We start from the raw sequence: 16,890 nt of genomic DNA, 5'->3' as shown, positions 1-16,890 counted from the left end.
TAAACAGAATTACAGTACTGACATTAAAAACAGTTTCTAAGGCTCAGACTGAGTCCAAAAAGGCCTCTGGTTGGGTTCATTCAAGCTCTTGTTTGGACTGCATGAATGCAGCATAAGAATGATTGCAGCAAGACATCCACAGGTAATTTCTACATTTATTTTTGTTGGGTTTTTTTTTTTTTTTTCTTTTTTTTTTTCTACCAAAAAAGTTATGTGCAACAAATAAAATTCGTACATATTTACATGGTTTTTTTACCTGTTAGCAAAATTGCATCCTAAACCTCCAGTAGAGAATCTCTCAGCCTATATTGAGAAAAGGAACATCTGCCCAATGACTCCATTTTAAATGGGTGTTGGATTTGGAGTTGAAAGCACTGGGAATAAATAGTGGATGGAACATACTACACAGAACAAACATCTAATATTTAGGCCATGCTTAACACAGTTTTGTGGTAACAGAATACTTCATATCTTTTCTGGACCAGTTTAAACAACATTGGCAGAACCAAAGCCAAGCTCTGATCTCAGCCCACATAAATTAGGAGCAGAACTGCCTGAAGCACCTCAGCATCCTCCTGGAACAACTGGGACTACAGCAGCACAAAAATGCAAACTCCAGCATTCAGAAACCTCCTCAGCAGAGATCTGTCACCTCAGATCTCAAAGGTGCTCAGGAATGTTTCACTGGCCTCAGTGTCACAAATGTTTCACAGGAAGAAACTTCCAAGAATATTAATTTCCTCCATGAGACCCAAGTGCTTTGTTGGCCTTAAAGAGTAGCAAGTACCTTACAGTAAGAGGATTTCAGGAATGTTTAATTCCTAAGCAGGGTTTGGGATGAGGTTTTTTTTTTGCCTTTCCAATCTGCCCCTCACTGTAAAATTTCCAACTCGGACTATTCCATGATCCTAAAGGAGTTCTGGGATTCTGAGAGAGCCAAAGAGGGGCAGGAAGAGCCCAGATTCAGAACCTCTGTTTGGATACTGTGAATTTTATCCTTTCCATTCTCCCGAGTGTTGAAACCACAACAAGGATCTCTGTAACAACCCCTGTCCCTTGCCAGCCCAAATATCATTTACCTGCCTTTACCCAGACTCCTGCAGCCTTGAGAATTTTTAGGATTTGCCTTTGGATTTGTAAGGGTAAAACCAGTATCAAGCACACATTTGCCACCACATTTTGGCTGGGGCAGGCAGGGGGGCACAGCTGCACTCCTGATTTCCATCACAACCCATTTTACTGGAAGGAAGATGCTGTTTCTATCAATGGGAGCAGCAAGGAAAGAGTCAAAAGAACTGGAAGCAGAAAGGTCCAAATTTCTCCTGCTAAGATTATTCTGCTCTTTTATTCAGGCCAACTGCATTTCTGAAGCACGAGGGAGAAAGAGAAGAAATCAGGGCCGTTTCTAGCAAATCACTTCCAGTAAAAAGTAACTGCAAGGGAAGCACACAAGACAAGAGAGTTCACAATTAAGGATCAGATTTGCAAGGTCGTGCACAAAGTGTGGCTGCAAATTCTCCCAGAGCCCAAACTCCAGCTCCACTTGCTCCCTATGTGCACACTAACAAGGACTGCTGAAAATCTGGCCCTAAACATTTCTACTAAACAAACTGAATCAACAGACTATGCCCACACAAACAAGCACAAGACACAGTGAAGTTAAGTCAACACCAATACTTTCAGCTGATGGGGCTTTTTTTCCTCGTTTTTTCCCAGAAATTGGACCAAGTACTCATGGATTAGACTTGTCTCCATGGCTGCTTGCTCTGAGATAGGAGCAACTTTCAGGCAGCACATGTTCACCTCTTCCTTGGATGAAAAAAAGATGCCTTTAGTGTAGGTCACAGGAATGCATCAAAATAAAATCTATACAACACATTAAACACTGCTACTGCCTCAAGGCTTGGGAGAGAACAAAGCCAAGCCTTGAGGGACCAATTCAACATCATTCATTCCCCTTAATATCAAAGTGGAAGGCATTTCAGAGACAGAACTAAACATCAAGACAAGCTTTAACTATACTCTGGTCAATACAAAACTCATTTAATGGATTGTTGGCTAAAACTGTCAGATGAGGGACAAGTCATTTAGTGTTACATGCAACAGATGTTACTCACACCACACAACTCTGTACAGAAAAGCAGTTTCCACCTCCACCCTTGGTACAAACCACAATTACTTCAGTAGTAATTTAAATATTAATTTTGTGAATTCAATCTCCAACCTTGTTTTGCTCTATGGAAACACTGCTCATTTCACAGTCAAGTTTATCCTTAGTGTTTAAAATCCACTTACAATGGAAGTGTTTCTCTGACATTCATGTTTGAGAATGAAAATGCTAAAAGGAGTTAAATTAGTTCTTTAAATAAATGGGTATGCAGTTGGAATTCTTCATATTTCGAACTGACAAGGGCAAAAAGCAGCACAGCACCAATTACAGAAAGTAGCTGAACCCACACATTTTGGTGTCACACAGTCTGAAACACAAGTATTTCACTTTTCCAAATCACATCAACCTTTTAAATTAAACTGAAAACAATACTGCTACCACTTCTCAGTCTAAAAACTAAAACCAGATCTCTTAATACTCTTCTATCCCCAGCAAGTTTGCTGGGAATTGTGTTTGTTCATTTTTAAAGCAAGGACACTTCTGCCTGCCAAGTTCAACACAAAGTATTTGGTTTAAGATTTGAAGACAGAAGGCACTTTTAACATTCAGCCTTAGAATACTGAGTGCAGAAACAATGTGTACAATTTTGTTCCTTTGTTTAAATCTGCAGTTTAATATATTTTTTTCCCAATTAGTTCTTAGAAAGAGCAATGATAGCACTATATCACATTTCATTTTCAGGAGCACATTGACTTACTTATCCCATTAAACAGGTTGCCCTTCCAAGAGATCTTCTGTGTGTGTGTGTCAGGCCTAAAGTTCATTTCCCAATATAGCACAAACCAAAGATCCTGACCAAGATCAATTAAGGAACTGCTTTTTCATTGCACTGCTTGGTTATCCTGCTCACTCAGTGGTTTCCACTGCAAATTGCAATTCTATACTGCAGCATTCACAGAACATCAAACATTAGTAACACTGGCTGGCTGAGCACAGCTTCAAATGGAACAGCTCTGCTTGGAAATGGAGTCCTTTCAAAGAACATTTCATCCAACCCCCAAACTGAAATCAGCTTTTCATTGACCACATGAAGCTATTTTTGTTCTGTACAGAAATTAATGAGGTTGTCGTTTAATCAACATACTTCAGGTTTCAGCTTTAATTCCATTTTTGTTACTGGAGACAAAAAAAAAAAAAAAAAAAAAAAAAAAAGAAAAAATGGAACCAACCCCAAGCATCATTCTTGTGAAAGCACAACAGTGAGAGCAGCAACTCCATGTTCTTTAGAGGTCACTTCTTCCATCGTGTCAGTCGACTCTGAGCTGAACCCTCTGACAGCTCCTAACCAAACCCATGGGACAGTGAGTTCTCCAGGGATGAAACCAAGAGTTCTAATTTTATTTACAGTATAAGTCCTAGTCAAATCTAAGTCCATCAGCTAAAAAAAAAAAAAAAAAAAAAAAAGAAAAAAAAAAAAGAAAAAAATACACATACTGTAAACATGGCAACATTAAATATGGTGATGCTAGTCTAGAATATTTCATGTCATGATCACATCTTGTTATACCTGAATTTATATACAGGATATTTTATAGCAAGTGTTACCCACTTCACAAGTGGAGGGGGAAGAGAGAGAGTCTAGGTTTTGCTGTGGCTAAAACTCCTTCAAAGTAAAGTTAAAGCTTGTCTTTGATTGTTATAGAGCTTTCTTTCATAACCGCACTGAAACTGAAGATTAGCACAGAGAAATTATCTGGGGCCCCTTGAAATTTATAATTCAAAATTTCCATTATGATTCTTGTGGGGGAAAGGGGAGGAAAAAAGTGTCTGATATGGAGAATAAAAAAATTACTGCAAAATAAACTTAATGGAAGTTGGGTCTTCAGACTGTCAGTCAAAAGTTCCACCAGGGGTTATTCCTGTTTGGGTTGGAGTTGCCTCTTCCAGGCCTCGTTCAAATAAACTAGTCGTTTGTAGTTGATGATAAAGAGAATGAAGTTCAGCAAATATGTGAGCACGCAGACAATGCAAAATTCCTTCAGCACGAAGTACAGAATGTATGCCAAGTACAGGGACCCTACTACAGACACTATGGAGGATGTCATGAGGATTAGAGCTGCTACTGCACTTGCTGTCATACCTGCAACAAGAGAGACAAAGTTACTCACCCCTCTCCACACAGAACAAAACTGAATTCAAACTCAGCCACTCAGCAACAGTTACACAAAATTCTGGTTAAAATACCACCCGGGTATTTAGAGAGGAGTATCTAAGGCTCTGTCTGACAGCCCTGTCATAAGGAGTCTGTGTAGGATTAAGCATCCTCATATTCCTGACTTATAGGAAAATTCATGGTCAAGTTATTTCTGTCAGGATTAACAGCTTTATAGCGAACCATCGAGTTACCAAGAAATATACAAAATTATATTTCATGCATTTTTTTGCCTGCTCTCTCCATTTACTCCTCCAGAACTTGCCCGTTCCATTTTTATTCCCTCTCTTTTCCACCATGCAATCCAATGCCAAATATACCAGAGTGAAAATACCAGCACAGAAACTGTCTTCACACTTGGATTATTAATAGCATATCAGGAGAAAATGCAATTACTCTTGTTATCAGTTGGGTTTTTAAGCCCTTTGGACAGATGTATCATAGTGCTGCTAAAATAACCCCAAGATATAAAAAATCAGAAGCATTTATCTGGTTTCCTGCAGATTTTGCAATGTATATTGCTCTCCTCCTTCATCCCCACAGCCCTGCTTTATACTTGAGGCTCCGAAGTGAATGAATACTTACCAAGTAGCATTTGTAGTATATAAAACACCAGGCCAAAAACACTGTTTGACTGATTTATTGCACTGTCCTTTCCAAAGATGGAACCCAGGAGACCGAATCCTCGACCCCATCTGTAAAACAGGGAAACTAATTAACTCTTATTTGGCCACCTCCTGCTTTCCAGCAGCATTTTCAGTTCAGGGCTGTTGGGGAAAGAAAAGGACACATATTCTGACATGATTTATGTGGTGCTCTCCTGGAAAACCAAGCAGCAACAGGGGGAGCACTGGGCACAGCTTCATCCCACACCTTGCTGCTTAAAGTTGTTTGACACACCAGGAACTGCTGAGTTCACCCAGCTGGAACTTCACTGAACACCAGCTCTGCTTCCCAGGGCTGGAGTTTGGAGCTCTTTTGTCACATAAACACTTCCTTCCCCCAGTGACAGCTTCAGCAGCCCTCTGCACCACAGTTAATTGGACACAAGGTCACTACAAAGCTGAGGCAAGGATTTGTTCCACTCACTTGTCTGCTTCAGAGCAGGAGAATCAGGGCACAAATCTGTACCTCAGCTGCTCCTCAACCAGCTCAGGAGGAACCCAAATCTGTCAGGCACACGAGCTGAGGATGGCACCATCACAAGATCCCCAGCCCTCGTTTCTTGGAGCTCTTGCACAGTGTGACACTTTGAACCAACACCTGAAATCCCTACAAAGTGACTTTCAACTTTCCAGTGATAAGGCAGAAAGCAGCACAAGCCCTACAAAACTGCTGCTGCAGAAGGAGGAGGAAAGATTAAATTAGCAATTGTGTTTGTGCCAGAAACCATTAATTCCATGCCCTAAGGCAGATCATGCCATTATTTGTAAAAGCAAAGTGAGAACCCTATTTATTAGTGTCAGTTGAAAATATGAAGTTATTTTGTTACTCCAAGGTAATTTAACTCACAAGAACACACTGGGATTTCTGCCAACAGATTTTTGGAGCATCAAGCCAAGCATCACACAAATGTAATGTCTGCTTCACATTAGCAGCTTAACTGAGCAAGGTAAAAAAGTGCCATTCCTCATCCTGCTGCAGCAGGAAACTCCAAGGAAAGTGCAATTTTCAGGAAGTTTCCTGTCCTGGAGGCAATGGCCCTGCTGAGGCAAGCCACAGCTCAGGTTTGTCCCTGCACGTGGCAGGAATGGTGCTGATGTCACTCACCTGGGACCTGCCATCATCACAACCCAAGCAGTTTTCTCACAGAAAGAGGCACCACAATGAGGATAATTTAATACCATCTCCAAAACACTTCCTAGTCTCACAGCCATCTGTGCAAAACTCATCATTTTAATTGCAGACTAAGTTTGAATTCACTATTAATACTCTTGTGCTCTTCTCCCCAAGAAACCCAGCAGGTCCCAATTCTTAGAAAGCAGATTTACTGTATAAACAGTCAAAAAATAAACATACTTTCAGCTAGTTTGGTCTGAAATCTTTTAAAAGTGAAACTTTTGTGCCAATATTAAGCTTCAAGGCAGCACAAACAATGCTCTTCCAGGGGACAGAGCCTCAGCATCCCAGAGCTGCCAGACAAGGAGCTGCAAGGAAAAGCAGTGCAGAACTGCAGAGCAACTCTGGGATGATGGAAATTACAAAGAATTACAAAGAATCCCAGTTATGGTGAGATTTCCTCCCACTCCTTGAATGTTATCTGGATTTTAAGTGACAACTGTTAATTTTTTAGCCTTCCTTTGATAAGATGGTCACAGCACATGTAACAATTGTCTTGTGCTGTCCAAATTCCAAAGGCTGAATTAAAGAGCCACACAAATACATTAAAGAAGTTGTAATTTTTACATTTAATAGTTTATATTTATTTTTCTGTATTCTTACAGTTATAGATGCTTCAGCCTGCCATCCACAGGTTCAGTCTGCTGTTGTGGTCTCCAAGTGAGAATTCTTTGCAGGTCGACATTGAAATGATTTGAACACACTCAGGTTTTCCTGCACAACCCAAAGTGGGCAAAGGTTCAGCATCAGCCTAACTCCAAACAACTGCAGGATGCTGAATCCATCCCTGGCTGAGTGCTCTCACTCCTGATGCTCAGCAGATCCTGTGGTGTCTGAGAGCAAACTCGAGCTCAAACTATCAGAAATGGCATTTTACAGAACCTGACCCTGCAGCTGTTCTGCAAGAGAATAATAAAATGTTGCCAGTGGAGGGATAATGAGTTCCAGCCCTTCCCAGGAGTCAGAGTCCTGGAGTGATCTGTGCAGAGCTGCAAGGTCAGAGCACAGGGAAAGCTTTTTCCACATGCAGGAGTTCATTAAGTGTCTTGTTGGCCTTGTAGCAGCTTTGAGGACATCAAGTATTAAATTTCAGCCCATGGAGTCCAGGTCTAATCTCACATCTTACTGCACACACTTGGAGACAGCTAAGCAGCCTGGGGGTTAGCACAGAACACTTTCCCAGCCTTATAAGGTTTGGAGTGGGAGCAAGTGTTCTGTATCAAACTGAAAAGCAAAGTATTTAGACTTTATATATTTACTTTGTATACTCCTTTTCCCATCTCATTTCCCTGCTGAAAAGTCTAAATCCTCTCCGAATTTTATTAAGGTTGTAAAACTCACAGTGAACCAGGAACTTCTGCCAGCAAGTGGAGGAAGGCTAAAAACTGAGTGGATAATGTTCATTTTCACACCAAACTCAGGTGTGAATTGCCTGATTGATGATAACTTTCAAAGTCTAAAAAAAATATGGCAAACAAATAGCAAGAAGAAAGTCGTAATAACAAGATAAGCTGCAAAAAAAATAAACTCAGAAGTATTTCATGTAATGTAATTTAGAGGTGTTATCATTTGCAGATTTTTTTTTTTTTTTTTTTTTTTTTTGGATACAGAATGCTAAACAAAATGACCTGCAGGAAGCACAGAGCTGCTTGCACAGCGAGATAAAAGCAGAGCCTGATTTCAGCAGGCTTTCCCTGGTTCTGACTGGTGGCTCCCATTCCTGGAGCAGGAGTTGCATGCTGAGATCCAGGTCGCTGTCACCCGAGGTGACTCAGAGCACCCTGACAAACACAGGTGCCAAACCCATTTTCACCACACCCGAGTTTCACTGCTATTAAAAAATCAAAAGCAATCTGATCTAATTACAAGGAACAAACCTTTAAGACATCTTTGTAGCTCAGTTTCCCTCCCTATCTGCATGTACCACACTCTGAATGTTCTTCAAAATGTTAAATAGTGATTCAAGAAATTGAAAATGAAGTGATTCATCTCCTTTCCCAACATCTACAATTGAACATTGCAGTGACTTTCAGTCCAATGTTCACTGTCTTTTATCAAAAGGAGGTTTTGAACATTATTATCCACCCTCTAAACAATGCCCCTTTTGGTCTGAGGTACTTCACAAAGCTCAGCAATGTTGCATTTTCAGAAGTTTAAAGCAGTATTTGTGTGCAATTGTTACTTCTTAACAGGAAGACAAAAAGAACTGAGGTCACTGTACTCCACAAGTGATGTACCTCCAATAAAATCTTACACTTTTACGTCTCTAAAATAATTTCAATCTCTTTTGCACAATTATGAACATCCTCTATGTTCCAGAACAGCATATTAGGGGACACACTTGAAACATTTCAGCATGATTTAGCAGAGAAAATGCTGAAAGAGAACATAAGAACTTTATTTAGTCCCCCAGCATCTCCAGTATTTCAGAGGACAAGCAAACAACCTTCCAGTTTAACAAGTTACAAGCTCTGAGCTGTCAGCACTGGCTCCAAAAGCAGCAGAATTCCAAGCCTGCCAAACACACCAAGTCAAACAAAGCAACCAAAAAGTGTTTATTTAGCCAGGAGTTGGATCAGTGTCCCCTGCAGCCCCTGCAAGAAATGCTGGAGTGTTTCTGTAGCCAAGCCCCAGCTCTGACAGCTGCCTGCAGATGTTTTGAACACTTTTGTCAAAGATCAGTGCCCAAGATGCTTTCCTTGGCCTCCACTGTCCTTAAGGATCAGCTGAAACTCATGAACTGGGGTTTCACCTGCACCAACACTTGGCAGCCTCCCCTGAGGCCTTCCTGGATGTCCCAGATGTTTTCTGAGCACTTTTGGCCTCAACAACAACCCCTGGTGATGAGCAGAATCACATCCCCAGGATTTCACCTGCTGACCCCCTCGGGTTTTATGGCCAGAACTGAACTAAGCCCCACATTTCCATTTGAACATGGAAAGAAGCTCACTGGCTCAGGGCAGGTCCAGCAGCAGGTGCCTTGAGCAAAGGACAATTCCCAGGTGCCATTCCAGTGTCCTCAAGGACTGCTTGGAATTGCAATCAAATCCCTCAGGGGAGCAGATGATTCAAAGGCTTGTCTGATCCCAAATCTCTGCATTTGTGCAGCAGCAGCTTTGCCAACACAATTCTCTCTCAGTTGATGGGTTTGGTGCAATGAAAAGGAGAAACAATAACAAAGATTCTGTACTCAAACTGCAAACTCAAGTTTGGGTGGTTTTTGGGTAGTAGTAATAGTTACTTAAGCAGTAGTTACTTCCTCTCATTTCAGGATTATTTCTCATCCCATGAGCATTATTTTGTTATCAACAGCAAGCACCCCTTACCACTTTGTACCCTTGAGGGAACAATAAATCTAATTTTCTAAAAAAACAAAACAGAACAAAACAAAAAAAAATCTACACTTAATAAGTGATGTGCACATTTCTTTAAGCACCACTGGATTTCTGAGATAATTTCTGGTCCAGACTGAAAGTTCTCAGGGGGGAGCAGAGCTCACCCCCTGCCTTCAGTGAAAAGCTCATATAAAGGTCAAAGGATCTGGAACATGGTAAGAAACTTTGGTTGCAACTTCTTTCCAGCTTCACCAGAGGATTTTGGATTAAATCTAATTCATGGTTTGAATGCCACTCTTAACAGTTTTAATAAATGAAGTAAAAGCCTTCAATTAGAAGCCACAAAAAAGAAGATTAAAAATCCTCATTTGTAAACTTGCCAGGAGTTCTCAAAGATGTTGATACACTTAATTTCATGTTTAAGTCTATTAGCAGCATTTAGCATAACCAAATGAGGTTTTCTTCTATATATCCTCCAGCTCTACTTCAGAAAGTCTGTGAAAACTCTCAGTGTCTAGATCAGCAAAATATTAAGCAGACAGTGGATAATTATTTTATAGCAGCCTTTACAGAAGCACTAGCTATTCAAGATATAAGCCAACAGCACTGATTCCTTCTATTCCTTCCTTAATAATCTTTTCTATTAAGCTACCATAAATGAAGCCCAAGTCTGAATTATAAGCACTTTGTTAAATTTACTTTGCACCAGGCAAAATAATTCTTAGCCCTATTACAAATTCCAGTCAAGCTGGAAACGATTTATTTATGAAAAGCAAAAATTAACGTGTTTGTGTGAGCACTGTAAGGATGGAAAATAAAAGATTCCCACAGCAGGGGCACTGCTGTGTTTTATAAAAGATGTGCCTCAGTCAGTAAGTGTTCTATCAGTATTAAATCATCAATTTTCTACTAGAAAGATGAAAAAAAAACCAAAAAAAACCCAAAACATTTGAGTTCTCAGCTTCTGCAGCTTTAAGAGTGACTTTAAAACTCCAAGCTGGTTTCTTCCAGCATTCCTGGGACTTCTCCCCTGTGCAGCACATGGAATCAGCTCTGGATCCTCCCAGCTCACACCCTCTGCTCCCCCCTGTGCCAGTCCTGAGCTCTGTTTGCACAGTGCCAGCCCAGCTGGGGACAAGGGACAGAGAACCCTGGCTCCCAGGACAGGGCTTCCCTCCAGCACAGGAGTGACTCTGGGCTTCCCTCCCTTCCCTTGTGGCACTGACTTTGGCTCCTCCAATTTCTCCCTGCCCAATTCCAAACCAGAGATCTTCCAAGCTTCCCTCAGACAGCAAACCCAGTGAATCCAGAATCCCTTTTTCATCTCCTGACACCTTCCAGCAGTCACTAACACTTGCAGCTGAAAACCTGAAACATATCTGAATATTTGCTGTCAGATACAGCAATGAAAAAGCTCCTGGATACCAGGAATTTATTACTATAAATATGAATTATAACTGCCACATAATGTTCTTTATTTGGAATTAAGGAAACTTGACGGACAAGAAGTTTTCAGGAACTGCCCCACACCAGAACCTGTTTAAACATCAGCTTAGGGAGGTCTGGGGAGTTTTCTCCATGTCCCATTTTCCTTGGACAATGGGGTTGCTCTTGTCACTTTGATCCCTGTAAAGATGCACCAGAACAGCTCTAGCAAGGTGTGCCCTGCTGAGAAACCAGCACGGAGCAGATTTACCTGCAGTTCTTAGAGCAATTCACACCCACTCTGCAGAGCAAGAGCTCCACACCAGCACAAACAACCAACCAGAGCACAACGGGTGTAAATTCAGTCTTTAAAGTGATTTATGAACGTGAGCAGAACCATACAATAATACTACACCTGTCACAGGCCACCCTTTCAGACCTGCCCCCAAATTTAACAGGCATTTTCAGGAACTACCAGGTGAATATTTTGGTGCACCCAGCAGAAAACACAAGGTGGATGTGCAACTTTTATAGAGGAAAGTGTCCCCAGCCAGGGCAGGGGCTGGGACAAGATGACCTGGAAGGTCCCTTCCAACTCAAACCATCCTGTCACATCAGACTCTTACACAACTTTTCAAAGTGCCTCAAACACAAGATACCAATCCAAAACTTTGCCCATGAACAGAATAGGGAATTCCTGAACCACCAATGACATCCAGATTCTCCAAATGCTATTTTGACTCTAGAACTCCTTCAGCAATCAGGCAAAGATCAATATTGACTATTGCCAAACCTCTTCACTGACGCAGCTGCAAATATTGCTAAAGATACACCAGTGCCCTTTGCTCGTTTGTGCTGCTGTCTTGAGGCTCTCTTACAGCATTCATTAATGCATGCCAGGCTATTAAAGTCACTCAAAACCACTAATTTATCCTCCAGCAATCTCCAATTCATCAAGACACAAAGCAGAAATGTATTAGAAGATCCCAAAATCTCTCAGGGCATGGAAAAGACCAAAGCCAAAGGCTCTGGGTCTCTGCATTACCACTTAAAGGTCACATTTTATTTCAAGCTGTAGCATGACCTGTATGACTTGAAATGTGTTTTGTTACTTTAATTCCCACTGTGAAGCTACAGCAAGAACAAAAACATTTTTTCAGTCAAAACTATTATCCAGCTTATAAAACAGCCAGTTTATAAAATAGCCAGTTTATAAATAAAGCCATTCTTGACACTTAATTATTCTCAACTATCAGAGAGCAATTAATTTAAAATAAATCCAGCAATTTCCATGGAATGTGGGGTATTGCACTAATACCTGCCCTTATCAGCCACTCCTTAGCAAATTTTATTTTTAAACTATTTCATGAACTTTCCCCTTGATAAAAATTTGAAATATGCTGACAATTCATGTTTTGGGTAAGGGATACTGGGAAGGGATCACTCCAACATAACCTTCTGCATGAGTCAGGCTCTGATAGGAGATTTTCTGTGCTCCTCCCTCTGCATGCTGGCAGTCTTTACATTTCTGTTCTTGCTGTTGTGCCAATGCCAGATCTGGCTTAAAAGCACGACTTGGAAATACCAACAGCTGGTGAACAAAACTCCGCCCAAAATACCAGAAAGTCAGCTCAGGAAAGAATAAACTAATTTATTCTAATTATTCTATGCATTTAAAATGAATCCTAGCAGCATTAAGCGCTTTTTAAAGTTCAGCCCACTCCTGGAGTCAAAACTCAAGATGTGAAGATTGCAAAATTCCAAGTTCCATCAGCAAATCCAGCTTAAATAAAAAGTCACATAACCCAATGAACCATCTAAAAGCCAAAGTAGAAACAGAAGTTTCTCACCCAGTTAACTCTGCAGAGTTAACTCTAATCACTAGCTAATAAATTAATTTCTGACTGTCAGTGTAACAGCTCAATGAGAAAAGAAATGTGGGAGTTAATCTGAATTACCTGTGAAAAAGGTGGAACACAAAACTGAAACTTTACAACCTCAGTGAAATCTGAAGTGTGGTTAAAAGTTCCTTTTAGAAATGAAGTTTCTGAGAAGCTTTGGTGATGTGGGAACAAGGAACACTCAGCTGCAGAAAGTGACAGAGAACAGTGGATGGGAACGTGGAAAATAAGATTTATTTCTTTCCAACTTTAATGCCTTGCCCTCCTGCTTTACTTTTAAAGCAGAACTCCCCCTCTGTGTCCTGCTCAGCCTGGGAAGCAAATTCTTCTCCAAATATGGTTGGAGTGAACAGAACTTGCACGTTCCTTTTGCACAAACTCCTTTCACCACCTGCTCCAACGATCACGAGCTCTCCTGGCATTTGCAGCTCTTCACTCCAGGCATGGTTCTCCTAGCAACTGCTGGGAGATCTGAGTGCATTTTATCCCCAACTCCTCATATTATCATCTAGAATTCCTCCAGCAAAGGATTCCCAGGTCTTACTCAACGTGTCAGCTGCAGCATTGCTGATGAACGCTGTAATTACCGAGCTCGGTTCCATAATTAGAAATAATTCCAATTATATCTTTAGGTAATTTCCTTCTCCCAGTAAACACGCATCAAAACTGTGACATCCAATTCCCTGTCACAACAGCAGCACTTGCTGCAACAGCAAAAAGCTGGTGAAGGACCAATTCGACACAAGAACAGGCTTAAATCTCTGTTATTCTCTTTTTACCCCTGTATCTGTTACTTAATGCTTGAATCTCTGTTATTCTCTTTTTACCCTGTACCTGTGATCAAAGTTAAATCACTGATGAGACTCACATGGTTTAATCTCAGTAGCCTAAGCATAATTTAATATATATTATTTGAATTTATCTGGTGAGTTTATTGAAGTTTCCTCCCTAGTTAGATCCAAACTTCTCATTTCAGGCCACTTTCCAAGCAGAGCCATGAACAAGCACCTTCACAAACTAAAGATGACCTGAGGCAGACAAGAAAAGCAGAGTTAAAGCCTTTACTCAACCACAATTTCAGGTGGCCAGGGATACAGATCTCTGTCACACAATCTCACTTCTGCCACCACAGAAGAGGATTTAGGAAAAAGAGCTCCCTGGATGTTTTGCCTCAATAATTTCACAGCTCCCAGCTTGACAGAGGATGGGAATATTCCCCCAAATTGGCTTGTTAGGATGATACAGCAAGTACCTCTATAAAAACTGTGACAGCTTTTGCACAGGTTACACTGAGAGGGGAAAAAGGACATCTCAAGTACTCATTCAGCTGAAGGCACTAACACAATAACAACAAAATTCTCATTAAAATAAAGAGGAAGGACTTAATACACTGATTTGCTCAATAACTAGATTTATACAATGACTCTCCTAACAGAAATAAGAGCCCTTGGCCTTTAGAAAACAACTGCTAAACTGGCTGGACATCTGCAAAATAAATCGGGATTTGGACTGGGCTTGTGCTGCAGAGGCATCCAAGTCTCCCTTGAATGAAGCACTTCCTCTGGATCACCACAGCCTGTCCTGCGCTGCCAGGATTTGTCCCAATGAAAACGCAATACAGATACTGCAATTAAAGCTAACGAAGCAAAGCGCCCACAATTGCACTTGTTTATGTTGTCCTTAACCACTACTCACGGCTACAGCACGCCACTCTCCCGAGCTCTCAGCACTAAAACGCCTGTCACTCCACCTAATTGCCGCTGATTACAACACAGCAATTGCGGGTGCCTCACCCTGCAGCCCGTGGTGATCCCGAAAATCCCCGTTCCCCCAGCAGCGCTCCGGCCATGGGGCTGCCCCACACCGGGAGCGCCGCTCCCTCCCCGGCTGCCCCGGCCCCTCCGTGCCCCCGCCCCGCCCGCAGCCCCTCCGAGCACCGGCCCGGCCCTCAGCACACCGCGAGGCACCGGAGGCAACACCCCGGGATCCGTCCCCACCGCTCCCGCAGCCCCCAGCCCCTTCCCCCCGCGGGGGCGGCGGCGGGTCCCACCCGCGCCTCACCTGGAGGTGATGGCGGCGGAGCAGCGCACCCGCTCGCTGAGGTCGCACAGGGCCTGGTAGTGGCTGTCGCGGCCCTTCTCGCGCTCCAGGTGGCAGGCGTACAGGGAGAGCAGGATGCCGGCGGCGCACACGGCGGACCGCGCCACCCGCTCCCAGCGCGGCACCGACACCCGCAGCAGGACGGGCGCCGCCATCTTGGCCCCGTCCCTCCGCCTCAGCCCGCGACGCGCGCCCGGCACCGCCCCGCCCCGCGCACGCGCGCGCTCCTCATTGGCCGGCCGCGCACGCGCGCGCGCCCCTCATTGGCTGGCCGGGCGGGCGCGCCACAACCCCCTCCCCCTCCCCCCCGTGCTGGCCCCGCCCCTCACCGCTCGCGCCGGACGTGGCGCCTCGCGACGACGTCACGTCAGGCCGGGGCGGGGGTGGGGGGGGCGTGGCATAGCGCCCCCTGGCGGCCGCCGGGAGCCCCGGCAGAGTCCCCTCACGCCACCGGCCCCGCCCCGCCTGAAGCCAGCGAGAAAACGGCGCTTTTCCAGCAGGAAAATGGGCTTTTCCCGAAGGAAAATGGGCTCTTCCAGAGGGAAAACGGGCTTTTCCAGTAGGAAAATGGGCTTTTTCAGAGGGAAAACGGGCTTTTCCAGCAGGAAAATGGGCTTTTTCAGAGGGAAAATTGGCTTTTTCAGAGGGAAAACGGGCTTTTCCAGCAGGAAAACGGGCTTTTCCAAAAGGAAAATGGGCATTTCCCGAAGGAAAATGGGCTTTTCCTCGTGTTTTTTCCCTCCAATGTGGGACACGGGGGAAACCGGGACGTTCCGAAAAACGCGAAAAAACTCTTCCCGGCTGACGTGACCCTCAGGGATGATGTGTCGCTTCACCGGAGCTCAGGTGATGTGAGCCTCAGCCCCGTTCTCCAGGTGATTTTCCATCATTTTGGGGCAGAATGCCCCAAACTCCCACATCCTGCACAGAGCCCGTCTGGTGTGCAGAGGGCCTGTTCCACTCCCAGACTCACCACGAGATTGTCTGGGATGTGTAATTTGGACTGACAATAGGAGAAATCTATTAAATCTATTTGATTTTCACAGCACAGCCTTGTGCTCCACTTGGCTCAGGAACAGCTGCTGCTGGATCCCCCCAGGGCTCGCTCATCCTTGCACTTGAGCAATGGGATTTCATCACTTATTTCCCAGATCTGGGATCCCATTCTGCCACACTGGGTCATGATCAGACAGACACCCCAAAATCGGGGCTGGATCTTATTTCACATGTTTCTGTCAAAAGGAGCATCAACACCTGGCTGGTGGTTAAAGAACCACTTAATCCCTGTGGTGTACCCACATAAAAGTCATGGCAGGTGAAAATGAACCATCTTTGCTTGCTGTGAATATTATTGCTGATTTTTTTTTTTTTTGGGGATGGCCACCAGCTACTGGTTGTCGTGCCCTTCCCCAAATCCTTGTGCGCTGTGGCATCAGCAGATGCGAGGGGGAGCCGGTACAAAAGGGAGCTCTGGAGTTTTCCCAAGGAAAGCAGGAGGACAAAGCACAATGGCAGCATTCATCCCGCCTGCAGCGCCGTCCTGCCCTCATTGTTCTGCGAAACAAAACAAATCCAAGAGGGACGCGGTCACAAAATGACTTCAAGCGTCAAGAATCGCTCTGCCAGCAAAAAAAAAAAAAAAAAAAAGAGGTAAAATTGAAAACTATTAATTAAAAAGCATCGAGAAAACCACTCATTAAGAAGGGAATTGCCTGAACTCTAGAAAAGCAAAATTATCACTCGTGCTTTCTCTGCTGTGATTTGCTCTCAGAGATGGAGAGAGGCCAAGGGCCAGGGAGAAGAAGCTGTCCTGCAGCAACACCAGAGGTCTGAGCTTCTGCAAATTTTGATAAACGTGGTCTATCATTTGTATTTATCTCCTGACAATTCTCTCATCAGCAACTGCTTTTCTGAGCTGTACTTCTGCTCTGTAAACTCACAACGTTAGCACTTCTTTCTTCAGGCAAC

General features: G+C 43.4%; 1 protein-coding gene across 1 annotated transcript; it reads right to left on the bottom strand.

Annotated features, from left to right (window-relative positions):
- Nucleotides 1-1,310: 1,310 nt before the first annotated feature.
- Nucleotides 1,311-15,092, bottom strand: VKORC1L1 (vitamin K epoxide reductase complex subunit 1 like 1). The gene is made up of 3 exons (XM_053961095.1): nt 14,884-15,092; nt 4,908-5,017; nt 1,311-4,250 (listed from the first exon to the last, which is right to left on the bottom strand). Exons 1-3 carry the CDS (start codon nt 15,075-15,077, stop codon nt 4,024-4,026), a joined length of 531 nt encoding a protein of 176 aa, XP_053817070.1. The 5' UTR covers nt 15,078-15,092; the 3' UTR covers nt 1,311-4,023.
- Nucleotides 15,093-16,890: the final 1,798 nt, after the last annotated feature.

The sequence above is a fragment of the Vidua chalybeata genome, chromosome 20, assembly GCF_026979565.1.
Source record: "Vidua chalybeata isolate OUT-0048 chromosome 20, bVidCha1 merged haplotype, whole genome shotgun sequence".
Lineage (NCBI taxonomy): Eukaryota > Metazoa > Chordata > Aves > Passeriformes > Viduidae > Vidua > Vidua chalybeata.
This window is presented reverse-complemented; position numbering and strand designations above follow the sequence as displayed.

Excerpts from the sequence above, each read along its gene's own strand:
- VKORC1L1 (XM_053961095.1), bottom strand. The coding sequence starts at position 15,077 with ATGGCGGCGCCCGTCCTGCTGCGGGTGTCGGTGCCGCGCTGGGAGCGG. Across the intron at positions 5,018-14,883 it reads TCCGCCGCCATCACCTCCAG|ATGGGGTCGAGGATTCGGTC; the intron begins GTGAGGCGCGGG and ends CCTGTTTTACAG. Across the intron at positions 4,251-4,907 it reads TATACTACAAATGCTACTTG|GTATGACAGCAAGTGCAGTA; the intron begins GTAAGTATTCAT and ends CTCTTGTTGCAG.